The sequence below is a fragment of the Sus scrofa genome, chromosome 8 (genome assembly GCF_054392235.1).
Source record: "Sus scrofa isolate SSC_HxYL_T2T_F1_AM1 chromosome 8, Sscrofa_HxYL_maternal_Yorkshire_Landrace_v2.0, whole genome shotgun sequence".
Lineage (NCBI taxonomy): Eukaryota > Metazoa > Chordata > Mammalia > Artiodactyla > Suidae > Sus > Sus scrofa.
In genome coordinates this window covers 110,809,232-110,827,889 of record NC_139390.1, presented here as the reverse complement: position 1 = coordinate 110,827,889, position 18,658 = coordinate 110,809,232, and the positions used below count along the sequence as shown (strand labels likewise).

The 18,658-nt window shown below is 36.5% G+C and overlaps 1 protein-coding gene across 6 annotated transcripts in view; it reads right to left on the bottom strand.

The window, feature by feature from the left end:
* PDE5A (phosphodiesterase 5A) overlaps positions 1-18,658 on the bottom strand; it is a 149,810-nt gene that overhangs the window by 61,597 nt on the left and 69,555 nt on the right. For all 6 annotated transcript variants that reach the window (XM_021101650.2, XM_021101654.2, XM_021101648.2 and 3 more), the window contains exons 8-9: positions 10,957-11,065; positions 9,889-9,976 (exon numbers count right to left, since the gene is read on the bottom strand). In XM_021101650.2, the coding sequence (XP_020957309.2) occupies positions 9,889-9,976; positions 10,957-11,065 (197 nt within the window). The remainder of the gene's footprint in view (positions 1-9,888; positions 9,977-10,956; positions 11,066-18,658) is intronic.

Below are 18,658 nucleotides of genomic sequence, written 5' to 3'. Positions count from 1 at the left end.
TTTCTTCCAGACTCAGTCTCGAATTTTAGATCAATTAAGTCCCCAAAGACAATCTGTCCTTTGGAGACTAATTGGATTTTTGTACACTTGCCAACAGAACAATTTTGATGTGCATCAGAATTTTGGGTCACAGAGACTCTTTCCTTACTGAGAAACTGTAAGTTAAAAAACACAATTACATATAAAAATAGAATATAGGAAACAGGCAATTCGCATAGTCTCAAATTTCAAATATACACCTCTGCATCCCGAAGAATCATATTCGCAGATCATGTCTGACACTGCTAATAAACACACATATAAATGTCTATTTACTTAGAAATCTTTGAAGAAGCTCAATAACCTAACCTCCCAAGTTCTGGCCCTTTTTTGCAAGTCAAACATGAAGTCAACATAAATGGGAGATTACATCAAATTTTTATTAACTAGTTGTTCCATGCGATTCTGAGCCTAGTAGTCTCTGGGAGGACTTTGATGACCTCCTACCTCTGAATAAAACAGTGTTGTTAAAGTCCTATCTCTTCTGCCTCTCCACATGCAATAAAGACTTCGATCATGTGTCCTCTGTCGGGTAGGTATTGTGCTCAATACTTTAGTACACATGTGAACTCTAGTCTACAGAATTTACTCTGTGAGGTAGGTGTGACCATACCCATTTTACAGATGAAGAAACCGAATCTCAGGAAGGTTAAGTCCTCTCCTCCAGGCCACTCAGCTAGTATGTTCATGTCTAAAACTCAAACCCCAGCTCAGCTTAGCTCCAAATGCCAGTTTATCTTATAACCCCCATCATTATTGCTAGCAGTTGCCTGACTGCACTGCTAGCCCACACCTCTGCCTATGCTTTTCCACTGGCTATATTGCTCCCCACTGCTCTCTTTCCCATTACCCAGTAAATCCCTGCACCCCCTTCACAATGAGTTCCCAGGGGCCTCCCACCTCCCGGGTGAGGCAGCCACTTCTCCTTTCTATCCATTTAACATTATCACTCGGATTATCATCATGGATTTTATTTCTGTCTCCCTTCCTAGACTGCATATATCTTGGGCTTAGAGATTTTATTTTTTCAGTTACACTTACTCAAGTAGCAATGCCTGGCAGAGAGCAGGACAAAAAAAAATGTTTACTAGTTAATGAAAGAATGCAGGACTGCAGCTCTGACCCAAACTACTTTCCCATGAAGACTATGGTCTGCTATCTCTTATTTTTCCTGGAGCACAAAAGGATTTTGTAGAGTCCAAGAGGATACATGGCTGCACATGAAGTCCCTTTATCACCACTGGTGTGCACTTTATTTTTAATGCTACAAATTATCTGTATTCTCATTCTGGTCTTTTTGGTTTGTGGGAGTTTTTCTACTTTAGACAGTAAAGGCATCCTTATCTATCCGTATTGGTGCTGCAGAGAGATTACTTCTCTAACATTTATTCCATTATCAAGACAAACTTTAAACAAAACATAATGACTCTGGACACTGCAAGTAATAGACCATGACTAAATGGATATTGGCATTCATTATCTTGAGAGACCATGTCCCATGTATGGTAAAAAGCCATGGGTTATGTTCTCCAACCTTTCTGAATCCCCAAATTATAAACATGCAACTGTTTATATAGGCTTCTGGCTATTTCCCAAGTCACATTTTCCTTTGAGTCATGAGTTCCATGCCCTTATCCTCACATCGCAATGCGATGGGCTTTCAAATTTTACAGAAGTTTTCTTCTACTGGATGGCCATTTTTCATAAATAAGATTTTTCTTTTTATTGCTTCTTAAGATTGACTGCATGTATGAGAAGGAAAAGCCAACCAGGCGGAGTTGAGATGTGGTCATCAGGCAGTATGCCAGGCTTAGGACCGAGCTAAGCAACTCTTTCCTGGACAGCAGTTCAAATCTATGTCTCAGTCAAAAGTCACCGAATGAACACAATAAGTGGAATTAATGAATACCTCAGGAACTGAATGGTACTGAGATGGAATGTCAAGGGTACAAATAGCAAGAGTTGGCTGTAACAACCACAGCTCAGGACAGAACAGCTGAAGTGTGTCTGTGTCACAATGCACCTTTCTAGATACAGATATGCAGATATAGGGTGAGTTTGCATTTAGACTTTCTATTGTGTCTAACTGTGCCATCTCTTCTAGCACACACAGGATAATTATGTTACTTCTACAGATTATTTTAATTCCTGATAAGGTAATTAATTCTCTATCCATCAATTCTGATTATTTGATTATTTTTATGTTATTCTTCCAGATGAATTTTATTTATGTTGGTCAAGAACTAACCCCCCCAAAAAAACCCTTATGAGGTTATGTATTAAAATTAATGTAAATCTAATCTGTGAAAAGTTAACATCTTACGAAATAGATTCTTATTATCAGGAAATGTTATGCCAGTTCACTTATTAAAGATTTTCAAGTAACTGAGAAGACTTTCACGGTTTTCCTCTTATAGATGTTCCTATCTCCGGCCAAGTTTATTCTTTGCTATTATTGTAAATGGGATTTTTTCCATTATTATTTTCTAACTTCTTTTAGCATGTAAGAAAGTTACTTTTCTTTAATAATTTAATAGCCAGTCACTTTTTAATTCTTTGTAGATAGGTACTTTCAGCTAATTTTTTTGCATTTTTCCATTTAATAGTCCTATCATTTTTTAAGTTACTCTGCCTCTTCCTTTTCCATGCCTCACCTTATTTCATCCTTTCTTGTCCTCCCACTGCTTTGGTAAGAATTTACTTTGGGCAATAGTTGTTTTTGTTTTGTTTTCTGGCAATACCCACATCAGGTAGAAGTTCCTAGGCCAAGAATCAAACCTGAACCACAGCCGTGACAACACTTGATCCTTAAGCACTAGGCCACGAGGGAACTCCTATTGTTCTCATTTTTAAATAACTTTTAAAATAACTTTCTTAATTATATTCATGAAAAAATTTAAACTCCTCTTGAGTTAGTACTGGTTATTATCAATTTTATAGAATTTTTCCACTTTATAAAGAATATAACTTTTTAGGTACACTGCCTTATCTAACAGCTTTTGAAATCTCTTCTGTCTCTGTAGTTACATTTCTTTTCTCATTCATATTTGTGTTTCTCTTATTTCTCTCATTATCTGTGTTGGAGGTTTGTTTACTATTATTGCGTTTGGCCTTTATCTCTTATTTTACTATCCCTTCTCATTTCATAAATTTTATCTTTTCAATTTATTTTCTCTGCTTTCTTTCCTTCTATTTAGTTACTCATTTACTTTGGGGGGCAGCATTGAGCATGAGAAAGAGAGAGGTGCTATCTTTTTAATTTCTTCAGTTGAACAGTTAGTTTAAATTGTTTCATTATTTCCTGATTAATAATAACAAAATATTTAAAGCTATATTTCTCCTCTGAGTAGAGCTTTGACCTTGTACCTTGAGTTTTTATGTTAAATTGATAAAACCATTAATTTTCCAAAAAGTTATACAGTCATTTAGGCTTCTGATTTTTTCCTTTGTTATTTGGGAGAATGTTTTTTCAGTTTCTCAGTGAGCTTTTCCTTCTAATTTATCCCTTTAAATATGCATTTCAAGCTTAATAATGCTTGATCCATGACAGTGGTTGTCAATTCTACTTTTCAGATATGATAGAATTTGTGTTGTATGTGTGTACACCACCAGTATTTGTAAATTTCTGATGGATATTTAATAGGAATTTTTGTATTCTGAAATGATAAAATATAAAAGTAAGTCTGTATAAGCCAATTAAATCCATTTCATTTTTAATCAATTCTAATGTTTATTGTTTCCTGTATTTTAACATTCTATAAAAAGTATATTAAAGGTTCTCACTGTGACTACCATTTTGTCTATTTCTCCTTGTATTTTTAATAGCTTCAGCTTTTATATTTCAACAATGATATTTCGTTTATTAGAAGCATTTATGACAATTACACTTTCCTCTGTGAATTTAATCAATACAAAGTGATTCTGTTTACTACATATTTTTACCTTAAAAATTTACCTTTTCTGATATTAATAGTTTTCTCTATTCAAATTTTGCTCATTTTGTAAAAAATTTGTTCTTAGAAACAATGTACACTGTGTATTTTCCAAAAATTCATATTTCTGGTCCAATAAAGGTAAGCATCTCTGTTTTCCTGGGCTACAATGAAATCTCTCTTTTTTTTTTTTTTTTTTTTGAAAAATTTTATCAAAGTTTTATAAGTCCAAGGAGAAAATTACAAACAAAAATAAAGAACATATATTATTTTTAAATGATCTACAAAGTATTTGGGAGCATTGAATATTTAAAAGAAATGTTACAGAGGTAACACATAAAACAGTTTGTTTTTTTTTTTTGGTTTTTTTTTTTTTGGTCTTTTTGCCATTTCTTGGGCCACTCCCACGGCACATTTAGATTCCCAGGCTAGGAGTCTAATCGGAGCTGTAGCTGCCGGCCTATGCCAGAGCCACAGCAACTCGGGATCTGAGCCACATCTGTAACCTACACCACTGCTCACTGCAATGCCGGATCCTTAACCCACTGAGCAAGGCCAGGGATCAAACCTGCAACCTCATGGTTCCTAGTCGGATTTGTTAACCACTGCACCACGATGGGAACTCCAAAACAGTATTATTTAAATAACAGAAATGTCATAAGAATTATCCACTTGAAGTAGATACATTTTGGTATAAGCATCTGCAAAATTTCAAACTGAAAAACAAATATAACCTATTTATCTAAAACAGTTTTTGAATAATTAGTTTAAAACACTGAAAAACATGTATAAAGTGATAAAGCAACGCCATTCTTGGGCATATATCTGGACAAAACTTTCCTTAAAAAAGACACACGTGGAGTTCCCACAGTGGCCCAGCGGAAACAAATCCGACCGGGAACCATGAGGTTGCAGGTTCGATCCCTGACCTCACACAAAATAATGCCATTTGCCGCAACATGGATGAAACTAGAGATTCTCATACTGAGTGAAGTCAGTCAGAGAGAGAAAGACCGTATGATATCACTTATATATGAAATCTAATATACAGCACAAATGAACCTTTCCACAGAAAAGAAAATCATGGACTTGAAGAATAGACTTGTGGATGCCGAGGGGGAGCGAGTGGGATGGATTGGGAGCTTGGGGTTAATAGATGCAGACTATTGCCTTTGGAATGGAGTAGCAATGAGATCCTGGGAACTATGTCTAGTCACGATGGAGCATGATAATGTGAGAAAAATGAATGTATATATGTATGTGTAACTGGGTCACCATGCTGTACAGCAGAAAAAAAATTGTATTGGGGAAATAACAATTAAGAAATTAAAAAAAAAATACTCCACATAAATGACAACCAGAAAAGAAAGAGTAATAGCTGCAAAATACGAAAGTTTCTTTTATTTTTAAATTCTTCAATCAATTATTGAAACTAGGAAGTTCCTGTTGTGGTTCAGTGATTAACGAACCCAACTAGTGTCCATGAGGACATGGGTTCAATTCCTGGCCTCACTCAGTGGGTTTGGGATCTGGACATTGCCCTGAGCTATGGTGTAGGTCACAGATGTGGCTTGGATCTAGCATTGCTGTGGCTCTGGTGTAGGCCGACAGCTGTAGCTCAGATTCAATCCCTAGCCTGGAAACTTCCATATGCCCTGGGTGCAGTCCTAAAAAGACAAAAAACAAAATCTGGAAACTATAATCTTTGTATTTATTTCTATTTTGTAGATTTTTACTTTTACAATTTCAAGTTATAATTTTTTCTCATTTAATTCCAATTATTGCTGTTCCTACAGTAATAATTTTATTTTTTCATTTTTCCAATTATTACTGTTCCTACAGCCTTATCTCCTGATGTTTTTTATAAGTAGGTATAACTTACAGTTCTCTAACTAGGGAAAAAACTGGATATTTTAATTTTAATATAAGCAATACTATATCATGGATGACACTGCACAGTTTAATTATACTTGCATTAGGAAAATCCTAGCAAATATTTTATAAACAAATGAACAGTAATATTGTCTAGTGATATAATTTAATATGAAAAGTAAAATTAAGTAGAAATCAAATTTAAACATATAATTTTAGAATATTTATTTATGCCTTGGATTAGGATAGTAATCAGTTTAGAAAACACACTCAGTAAAAAATACATATTTCTCTCTTATACTTCACTGTCAAACAGAGTGTGGTGTAAGAGTCTAGTTTTTATTATTTTTTCACTAAAAAAAAAGAGATGGAAATGTAAATTACTCAAAGTAGAGATGTTTTCAAGAATTATTTTTTTTATTTTTGGATGGGAATAAAATTAATTTCTTCAAAATATGCCCTGAAATTAGTATAGAAAATAGGCATAAGAATTTCTGGTAAATATGATATGAGCAAAAAGCAAATTAAACCTGTCAAAATAGGAGAAATAATTGGTTAAAATAAATGAATGTTGAATGAGGAATGTATTTTCTTAATGGGGTTGGAAGCAAAGGAGTGGAAACACTGTATTAGCCAGAACACTGAGAAAACATCTGATATGAAAAAATACCTCAGGGAATACATGTGATGCTACAACAGGCCCCAGACTGGTCTAATGTCTATAATTTCATCTAATTGTCAGTAATGGAAAAAAGGGAAGGGAAAGGAAGATTACCAAAAACACATGGGCCCGTCTGTCCTTCTGCATAAAACTCTGTGGGGATTCTATATTAGAATTACATAACAGCAGAATCTAGTCTGTGATGTGTAAGAAAAACTATCTACAGCCATGAAAATTTCCATGCTGCATCTGTGCGTACAAAGTATAGTCAAGAACTCAAATTTTCTGTTTTGTCACATTTACGAGATAGCAGGAAATACTAGAAATCTTCTCTCTTGGAATTAGCTTGAGCCCTCACCAGAAATTCCACTACGGAAATAATCTTTTTTCTTTTTTTTATTGACAGGGAATTTTTCCTCTCCCAAACCAACATTTGCTTGCTTTTGGTTCTATTACCAAGTGGAGTGACATAAAAATGTATGCCAAGAGAAGTCTGATTATTTCAATTGGTATTTTTTTGTTGCTTTGCTCACTTGCCTGAAATAATGACAAGGTCACAAACTATGAATTTTTAAGGGATCTGAAAGGTGACTTCGTTGAGTAATGTGCCAATAACATTTTTTAAAATTATAGCTGATTTACAGTATTGTGTTCAATTTCTGCTGACAGCATAGTGACTCAGTCATACACACACACACACACACACACACACACACACACACACACACACACACACACATATTTACACATACATTCTTTCTCTCATAACCTTTTAAATGCTTAAAGGGAGAGTGGAGCCAGCAGGATATCACGAGATTCCCATCCAGGGATCTTTGCACTTCCTCAAACTAACTCTTATTTATCATATGTGTAAAGTGATGAAAAAGCCTGATGTTTAACTTCCTCCAGTTACTTCCCATTCCCAGTTATTATTCCAAAGAGACGCTGCTGAGAAAAAGCAAAGTTGTGACTTGATGTAGCACGTTGCCACCCTGTCCTCCTTCATACCAAAACTTTTTAGTAAATAATGCATCACTTTTATAATCCATTTCATATTTTCAAAGGTCAAAGGCAGTATTTTTAAAAAGTATTAACATTTATAATGTAGCTTTCATCTAACTCCCTAGGATATAAAATTTTATAATCCAAGGATTTACTCGGTATCATCCTAGGGCATCCTTGTCAGTTTTCTTTTTCTGTTTATGTTAGAGAAGATCTGATCGGTGATAATTTTGAAAGGAGAGCTGACATATGAATTCACTAGGCCCTACATCCTGTTCTGAGAACTGAGAAGCGTGCAGGTGATGAACAGCCTTCAGGGAGTTTCCAGGCTGGCTTCCAAGAGGCTTTACGAGGCAATTCACCAGGGTCAGTGAGCCCAGCCCTGCAGTCTTAGAAACTGGATTACCATACTGAGGACAGATCCTGCATTCTGGGGTGGAGAACAGTACCTAAGTTCACAAGACTGATTTATAAGCCCAGAATAGTATCAATGTCCAACAAGATACACGTCTGTGCCAGGACAGGAGTACATGCACCTCCAGCCCATTGGCTCAAGCCCAGCTCATTGATTTACAGTAAGAAATAACTGAAGAAGCAATCAAAGTATTTGAGAGGGTACAAAGAATGCATTCTCTTCTTACAAGTTCAAGTATCTTGGAAGGAAAATAGCCAGCACAAGGGAAGTCAGACTGGTGGGCTCTTTAATGGCTAAGATGTATAGTCTCATAGCAAGGAAACACACCTGCAAAGGGACTGGAATCACTGACAAGTTCCAGCTGTAACCTGCCACATCCAGCACCACCTAAGTGCTGGCCTGACCAAGTCAGAATACCCTATCCAAGATATAGCCCTCCACATCCATCTCTAAGTGAGGGACAAAGGCTCTTTGACTCTTGAAACAGAAATGGAGAGACACTTTCAATATTTGCCATTTTTTTCTATTTTCATGAATGATACTCCTTTTCCCATCTTTCTGACTGCCGCTCTTCTTTAATAAAACAACAGTCAACTCTTGTAACCTGGAAAATAATCAGAATTTTTGAAGTAAATTTGTATAGCTAAGCCTTGCTCCATTAGGTCTTTTATTTAAAAGTTTAGCCATCAAAAGGTACTCATACCTCCTTTATTCCAAACTCTTGGCAGAATGTTAACAGCTCAGACCATTTTCACAGTGTCAATCATGCATGATTAGCATATAAAAACCTCCGAGTTCCCGTCATAGCTCAGCAGTTAATGAACCCTACTAGTATCCATGAGGACATGGGTTCAATCCCTGGCCTTGCTCAGTGGGTTCCGGCATTGCCATGAGCTCTGGTGTAGGTCTCAGAAGCAGCTTGGATCCTGCATTGCTGTGGCTGTGGTGCAGGCCAGCAGCCATAGCTCCGATTCGACCCCTAGCCTGGGAACCTCCATGTGCCACGGGTGTGGCCCTAAAAAGACAAAAAACAAAAAACAAAACAAAAAACCCCCACACTTCCTATTCAACTCTTAATATAACTTGCAATGCCAAGAAATAAATATGTCAATAATAGGAACCATCACCCCATTTTTCTGAGAATGCCTTCTTCTACTATTCCTGAAGTAGATATATTTTACTGACCTTCATATAAGAATATAAATCCCCTAAGGTGGGGATTTTCGCTTGTTCACCGATTTACCTCAAGTGTCTAAAGCATTGTTCAGTGAATACAACCTACAATCTAAACCACATATTCAAAACAGAAAAATCAGAAACCAAGAAGGGAGACCCTAGTGGGAGCCGAAATAGCTCAGTTGGGAGAGTACTAGACTGAAGAAGCAAGGCCCTGAAACAATAAACATTATCAAGTTGATCTCTCTCAGTCTATCAACTTTCAACATGCCATTCTTAATCAAAACTTCTGTTGAAATAGGATTATAATTACAAAAATACATCAGGTAATATTTACCAAATGTTTGTTGACATTTATTAATATAAAATTCTTTCAAAATTCTTTTATCATTTCAATTTTCATCTTTTTTCATATAAATTAGTCTTTAAATTTATGCTTGAAAGAAAAATGTTTCCGAGAATACATGCTTATCTTTCATAAGTGCAGAGCATAAGTCAATAAAAAGGCTTTAGCGGCGTTCCTGTTGCAGCTCAAGAGTAATGAACCCAACTAGTATCCATGAGGATGCAGGTTCAATCCCTGGCCTCGCTCAGTGGGTTAAGGATCTGGCATTGCTACGAGCTGTGGTGTTGGTCGCAGATGCGGCTCGGATCCCATGTTGCTGTGGCTGTGGCTATGGCTGGCAGCTATGGCTCTGATTTGACTCCTAGCCTGGGAATCTCTGTATGTTGCAGGTGCGGCCCCAAAAAGCAAAAAAAATAAAATAAAAATAAAAAAAGGAAGCCTTTACCTATTACTTTATTCTTCTTTCCATTTTTTATAGGTGTACAAAGCAAACTTCTAATGCACTGCTGGTTTACATTTCCTGTGTTTTCATTCTAAATAAAAACAAAAACAGAACAGTTAAATATTATGAAAAGATTATTTTGCCTATTAGATGCTAAATAAACTATATTGGACTTCTGAAGCTACTAATATATTCATCTTTTATTAGCTAGAAAAAACATCAGAGTGCAGAAAACGCACAAATTTAATGAAGTTCACATAAATGTAATATAAAGCAATTAGTATTTATTAAAAATAATATATATATTCCTTTTTCATTTTAAACTTTCTAAGCAGCTTACAGTAATACTGAATAAAATATTTATTCAGTTTCTATCCTTGTGTAGCAGGTATCTCACATAACAAGTGGAGCAGAAGCCAAAAGCATTATATCACCTAGGATACTACATGTTACAGATCTATCCTTCTATAGTTTAACACTGTATCAATTGTGCAGATTGCTAAAGTTTTAAAAACGTCTCCTAGATACACAAGTAACAAATTCAAGGCAGCTGCCTCAAGGTGCAATGCTTTTCTGAAGTGAGATGAAAAAAAAAATACTCGAATTCAAAGTTTTCAGTATCTGAGAAACTGATCTTTTTAGCTTTGTTCGCAAAAGAAAACAGATTTTCAATTTTCCACAGAGCTGTTCACCATGGCAGATTACCAATGATGGACATTCAAGCCACATGGAACTTAATTTTTGAAAATAAACTCAAAAACTCTAGCAACGCTTATCTAAAGAATGTCATTGATATTCAGTAGGTAATAGTTAAATTACCTCAAAATTAGTTTATGACAATTCATTAATACATATTTTTAAAAGTATAGAGAAAAATACTAAAGTAGAGCTCATCACCTCTCAACAGATGTTATAAGCTGTTTTATACTCCCTCTTACGAGTAGGGAAAGCACAGATTACTCCCAAAGAGCCAACTCTACAGCCAGTCCTTCAGTTAAGCGTAATAATCATAAGTGCAGACCTGATGGGAAAACAGTTTTCAAGCCTTAAGTCTAAAATTGGGTTACTTACTGTCCAGGGAAATCTTTTATCCTTACTGACGTCCGGGATATTCAGTGGTTCCATAGTATTTTTGACATACTGAGCATACATGTAATTGATTCTGTTTGTATCACGATCCCTGTAGAAATAACAGAGATGAGTTCTTTCCGCGCCGTGAAGAAACATAGGCAAAACAGAGTCACATAGATGATTACAAGAGAAAAATATCAGTCTGAAATTAGAGCACAAGATGTACATCTTAATTGGAATATGCAGGTTTAAACATATTTGATGATTTGCAACTTTGGTAGTTACTGTTGTTGAAGTTTTTTGAAAAAAGAAAAAGGACCCACAATACTTCAACTGTCTAAAACAAGTTTTAAAATGTCATAGTATTTTATTACCACTGTTAATGGGTATGTTGATTTTTATAACATATAATGTAAAACGCATATGAATTTTCCCCATGTCTTATTTTCTCATCAGATTGTAGATTGACTAGTCTAGTGCTTATTTTACTTCCTCAATTATTTACTTAATCTGTTCATTCCAATAAAACAATATTTTACATATTTCAGACCAAAGGAAAAATTGAGCAGGCTTAGAATAATTTTATTAAGCTCTTTTCTCTTCTTTTTTCTGCTTTGAGGTCCTTTATGCCACTTTGTTAAATTAAAACTTTTCTGAATTTACACTGTTATCCCAGCTTTTTCTCTAGTTTCTTGCTTAATAGGTTGAACATAAAACATTAACCCGAGGTCAGAGGGTTCATAAGTGCAATGCCAGTGCTGGTGTCGGGAAAACAGAACAGAGCATGTCTTTCCCTCAGGAAATGTCCTATGTTCCCTGGTGATGGGAATGAATTCAGCAGAGGGTCAGGTTATGGAAATTTACTCCAGCTTTAAGGATATGCCTATTAACTGTAAGATCATGAACTGAAAAACAGGAAAGTCTAATAGCGGGAGACATTTCAAAGTAAAATATGTGCCTCAGGAAAAACATCCACTGTTCTGAGTTCTCAAAGTTCCAGTCTTTTCCTACCTTCCATCCCTCTCTCCCTATGTGCCTGAATTGCTTCCAGGACAGTGGTTTCAAAAGAGCACGAGTGACTCCACAAAGACTCCTGAAGTTGTGGCCTCATTCCTGGCCAAGATATTTTAGTCTCCTTTTTTTGCTGTATATTTTAGATGAAGACGAATTTGGTCAAATCAGGTACTAACTATATATCCAGTGTTTTATATATATATATATATATATATATATATATGAAAAAAGAATGGAAGGGACATGACAATAGTAGCAGGAAGAGATGAACTTCAGACTGAACATTTACTGAGCCTCAAATGATAATCTGTGAAGGCCTGCAGAATGTCATACTAATCAGACCTAGGATACTCCTGGATTCCGACTTCATACATATTATCTTGGTGGAATCTTAGGAAAAGATTTTACGTGCAGGATTTAGGTTAACGAAACTACTTTAAAACCACAAATATTTCATGGACAGCAAAAGTTTCAAGAAGAGAAAATAAGCTATAGTGAAGATAAGAAAAATGAAAAGGTAGTTATGAAGGGAAAGAAGTACACTGGCAAACATACCTTTGTCCAAATCTCTTTTAAAGTGATGTTGATAATGATAGTAATAACAAAAACAACTTATTATTCTTATCATCATCATTATGCCAACAATGGGAGTCAGATGAAATCCAGGTAAGCAATTGGCAGAGATTACAAATTCAGACTCAAAGGCACTGACACAGAGAAGCAGAAGTATTTAAATTACTTTTTAAATCAATAGAAACCTGATTCTCTTTTAAAAATGATTTCTATTTTTTCCATCATAGCTGGTTTACAGTGTTCTGTCAGTTTTCTACTGTACAGCAAGGTGACCCAGTCACACATACATATATACATTCTTTTTCTCACTTTATCACGAAACCTAATTCTTTTCTTCAATTTCTTGAAAATTTTAAGTTTTCTTGATGGTTAGGAAAAATGAGCATTAGGTTTATTAAGGTTATGTGATGCCATCTTATTTCTTACTCTGTAAAAATCACTGATAAGTTCTTAGCTCCTGCCTTTGGTAACAAAAGACAGAGCACCTGTTCGAGGAGCACACCCTTAGCATCACAGGGAGACAAACCTCCATAAACAAAACTTAAGGCACTTACAACTCAGTAGGAGACTGTGACACAGAATGAATAATAATACAGAGTCTGGCTGCCCATCCTCTTGGAACAGCATCTGGCACAGAGGCTCCCAGCTGTCCCTCAGTAACTTTTCTCCCTTTCTTTTTATCTGGACACATGGCTGCTCAGAACAAAAACTACATTTCTCAGCCACCCTAATGGCTTCCTATCGCCATGGGACTAAGTTCTAGGCAACAGGATAAAATGTGACTGCTTCTAGCAAGCTTACCTAAAAGGCCACTGATACATGCTCTCTGCCCCTTCTTTCCCAGTCCCCCATCCTACCAGCGGAAACATGGATAAGAAGGCTAGAGCTGCATCCTGGGCCCTAGCGATGCAGAGTAGAAAGCTTGCAAGTACCTGGGTCTCTGAGGACTTTGTGAATGGAGCAGCAGCAGGGAGCCTGAGCTCACTGCCTCTGCGCCTCTACAGGAGACAGTAATATAATAATGCATTCTTTTTTAATTTTTTTGGCTGCATCTGTGACATGTAGCGGTTCTTGGGCCAGGGACTGAGCCTGTGTCACAACAGTGACCTAAGTCATTGTAGTTGACAATGCCAGATCTTTAACACACTAGGCAATAAGAGAACTCCCCTGAATTCCTGTTTAAGCTGTATTTATTTGGGGTTTTTACAATTCAGAGTCAAATCTAATCCTAACTAATACAACTGGTAATGATACAAACACCACATGTGGAAAAGAGAGGTAGCTCCTCAGTGGGATGGGTTGGAGAAGAGGTGACATTTGGAAAATGTGTAAAAGTCTAGGGAAGATTTAAAGATGCGAAGAAAGACATCAAGGATGAAAAAAAGTGGAAAACAGTATAAAACACGTTGTAGAAATGGAAGAATTCTGTGTGGCTTCGGGAAACATTAGTTACAAGTTGTTACGAGTAAAGTTAAGGTTTCAGGCTTAAGATGTTAGGACAGGCAGTGGATGATTTTGAAAGTGCAACAAGGAATATGAATCTTTCTTTAAATAACAGGAATATTCTGGTAGCCTTGGAAATGTGCCTCTCAGACCTGCAACTGCAAAGAAGCCTAAATGACCAGGGTCTGTTGTTGCTGTGCTCTGGAACCCAAGACCACATTTGCACTGAGCCCACATGTCTCAGGGCTACTTCTGGACAAAGGTGGAGCACAGCAGGGATTCCAAGGCAGGTCTAAGCCTGGGAGACCCAGGATGCGTCTGTCAGGACGCTTTGGCTAGAGAACTCCTGAACAGTCTGGCCAAACTTTCCTTAGAACTGCTTGGCTGTCTAAGACACTTCCACACCACCCTCTTTCCCTCTCTTTCACTCTAGGTCAGACTTTATGGGGGGGGGGGGGGTCTCATGGCTCTCCTGGCCCCTCCCAGCTTCTTTCCCCTTTACTTTCACACAGGGTTCCCTTAATAGATTTCTTCCGCATCTAATCCAGTTTTGACATCCACTTCTTGGCATGCCCGGGCTAACTGAGACCTTGAAGGCCTATCTGCACAATGGACATCAGAGGAGTTGTACATGAGTACATCCTTGGGAAGACAGGGACATGGAGCTTGGGAACACTAAGCATTTTCTGTGCTTTAGAACTAAATGAGAATCACTGCAGGCCACGTGAACCCAAGGCAGGAAAACACATCAAAGAGACCAGAAACACTAACACAACTTACTGTGTGCCAGAAATTTTCTGAAGCATTTTGTGTGCATTATCTCACTTGGTCCTTTCTACAATCTTGCCATCAGTATCTCTACATTACATATGAAGAAACTGAGGCTTCGAGAGGCTAAATAATTTACACAAAGCTCTATAGCCAGTAAGTGGTGGAACCTAAATTTAAATACAGTCAGTCTGATTTCAAAGTCAAGACCCTTAAACTCTGTATCCACAATTTTTTAAAGCAGTAAAAAAAACCTTTTTACTACTTTTAAAAATAGAAAGACCAGAAAGAAACCCACATACCTATGGTCAATTAATCTACAACAAAGGAGGCAAGAATATACAATGGAGAAAAGACTGTCTAATGAGTGGTACTGAAAAAAACTGAACAGCTTACATGTAAAAGAATATAATCAGAATATTCTCTAACACCATATACAAAAATAAACTAAAAATGGGTGAAAGACCTAAATCTAAGACCAGATACTACAGAACTCCTAGAGGAAAACATAGACAGCACACTCTTTGACATATATTACCACAATATCTTTTTGGATGTATCTCCTAGAGTAATGGAAATAACAGCAAAAATAAACAAGTGGGACTTAAACGCAAAAGCTTTGGCATAGCAAAGGAAACCATAAACAAAACAAAAACGCAACCTACAGAATAGGAGAAAATATTTGCAACTGATTGGACTGACAAGGGATTAATTTCTAAAATATACATACAGCATGACATCAAAAAAACCCCCAATTTTAAAAAGGGCAGAAGATCTAAATAGACAATTCTCCAAAGGTACATTCAGATGTACAACAGGACATGAAAAAATGCTCAACATTGCTAGTATTAGAGAAATGCAAATCAAAACTACAATGAGGTATTACCTCACACAGGTCAGAATGGCCATCATCAAAAAGTCTACAAATAATAAATTCTGCAGATGGTATGGAGAAAAAGGACCTTCCTATACTGTTGATGGGAATGTAGATTGGTACAGCCACTATGGAGAACAATATGACTTTCCATAAACAGTATGATCCCTAAAAAGAGGGTCACCATATGATCTTACAATCCCACTTCTGAGCATATGTCCAGAAAAAACTCTAATTTGAAAAGATACATGCACCCCAATGTTCACTGCAGCACTGTTTACAATAGCCAAGACATGGGAGCAACGTAAATGTCCACTGATAGATAAATGGATAAAGAAGATGTGATACATATACGCAGTGAAACTTACTCAGCCATAAAAATAGTGAAATGATGCCATTTGCAACAATACAGCTTGACCTAGAAATTATCATACTAAATGGAGTAAGCCAAGTAGAAAGAAAAAATATCATGATATCACTTATACATAGAATCTAAACAAAACAAAAAAGATACAAATGAACGTATTTATAAAACAGAAATAAACCCACAGACATAGAAAACAAACTTATGATTACCAAAGGGGAAAGAGAAGAAGGGACAAATTAGGAGGTTGGGATTAACATGTACACACTACTGTATATAAAGATAAGCAACAAGGATGTACTGCATAACACAGGGAACTGTACTCAATATTTTGCAATAACCTATAAAGGAAAAGTATCTGAAAAAGACTAGATATATATACATATGTATAACTGAATCACTGTCCTGTACACCTGAAACTAACATGGCATTATAAATCAACAATACTTCAATTAAAATAAAAAGTAGGGAATTCCCTCGTGGTGCAGTGGTTAATAAATGCGACTAGGAACCATGAGGTTGCGGGTTCGATTCCTGGCCTCGCTCATAGGGTTAAGGATCCGGCATTGCCATGAGCTGTGGTGTAGGTCACAGATGCAGCCCAGATCCCGCGTTGCTGTGGCTGTGGGCTGTGGCTGTGGCGTAGGCCGGTGGCTACAGCTCCGATTTGACCCCTAGCCTGGGAACCTCCATATACTGAGGGAGCAGCTCTAGAAAAAAAGGCAAAAAGACCAAAAAATAAAAAAATAAAAAAAAATAAAAAAAATAAAAAAAAAGTAAATTGACTTGGTTAAATAAAAAGATTAACATGTAAAATGGTGATTAAAAAATACTAAGTGTTACTGTAGCTATAATTACGTTTACCAGTGTTTTGTCTCTCTCTCTTTTTTTTTTTTTTTGTCTTTTGTCTTTTTTAGGGCCACATCCACAGCATATGTAAGTTCCCAGGCTAGGGGTTGAATTGGAGCTGCTGGCTTATGCCACAGCTATAGCAACGGAAGATCCTAGCTACCTCTACAACTTATACTGCAGCTCGTGGCAACACTGGATCCTTAACCCACTGGGTGAGGCCAGGGGTTGAACCCATATCCTCATGGGTACCACTCCAGTTCTTAATCTGCTGAGCCACTAATTAACAAGTATTAACTAGCATATATAGTCCAAGAAAGTGAGCTTAAAAGATAATTCTATGTATCTGTCGTTTTATGATAAAACGCGCTTTTAAAATTAACATGAAGTGGAAACCCTAAACAAAATGAAAAGACAACCCACAGAATGGGAGAAAATCTTTCTAAGTGAATCCACTGACAAGGGATTAATCTCCAAAATTTATAAACAACTTCTGCAGCTCCATACCAAAAAAACAAACAACCCCATCAAAAAATGGGCAGAAGATCTAAACAGACAGTTCTCCAAAGAAGACATATAGTGGCCAAAAAACACATGAAAAGATGTTCAGCATCACTCATCATTAGAGACATGCAAATCAAAACCACTCTGAGATACCACCTTACACCAGCCAGAACGGCCATCATCAAAAAGTCTACAAACACTAAGTGCTGGAGAGGGTGTGGAGAAAAATGAACCCTAGTGCACTGTTGGTGGGATTGTAAATTGGTGCAACCATTGTGGAAAGCAGTATGGAGATTCCTCAGAAAACTAAAAATAGAACTACCATTTGATCCAGCAATCCCACTCCTGGGCATCTATCCAGAGAAAACCATGACTCGCAAAGACACATGTACTCCAATGTTTATTGCAGCACTATTTACAATAGCCAAAACATGGAAACAACCTACATGTCCATCAACATTGGAGTGGATCAAGAAGAGGTGGTATATATACACAATGGAATATGACTCAGCCATTAAAAAGAATGAAATACCAGCATTTTTAGCAACATGGATGGACCTAGAAACTATCATGCTAAGTGAAGTCAGCCATACGATGAGACACCAACATCAAATGCTTTCACTGACAGGGGAATCTGAAAAAAGGACAGACTGAACTTCTTTGCAGAACAGATGTTGACTCACAGACATTGAAAAACTTATGGTCTCTGGAGACAGTTTGGGGGGTGGGGAGATGTGCTTGGGTTGTGGGATGGAAATCCTGTGAAATTGGTCTGTGATGATCATTATACAACTGTAGATGTGATAAATTCTTTTGAGTAATAAAAAATAAAAATAAAATTAACATGAAGTTAACTAATATGGAATTATCGCACTAAAATACCTATTTCTTGAAATTACAAACTAACATATATTATACAACATCACACTCAGTTTTTCCTTCTAATTAGGTGGCTCTCTGAATTGAAGCACAGAAACAATAAAACCTTCCACAATCTGGAAATGAGCTTCCTTTCTGAAATTCTTGAGCACTCAAAACCCACCAGCTTACTGTGCTTTATCCCATTGATGATACGATTCTAATAACTATGTATAATGTTCACCCTGAATATTTTTTAGTTTTACACTTAACATTTCAAAACTGTCTCCAATAAATTATTTTAATTTATAAAAGACAGTGTATTGGCTGGAAAAGTACCAAATGAGCCATGCTTTTCAACTGATACATAACTGCCAAAAAAGAATGATTTGCTTATTGCTAACATCATCAAGTTGCCTAGCATTTCATCTCATGGAAAAGTGTTTGGGTTGACA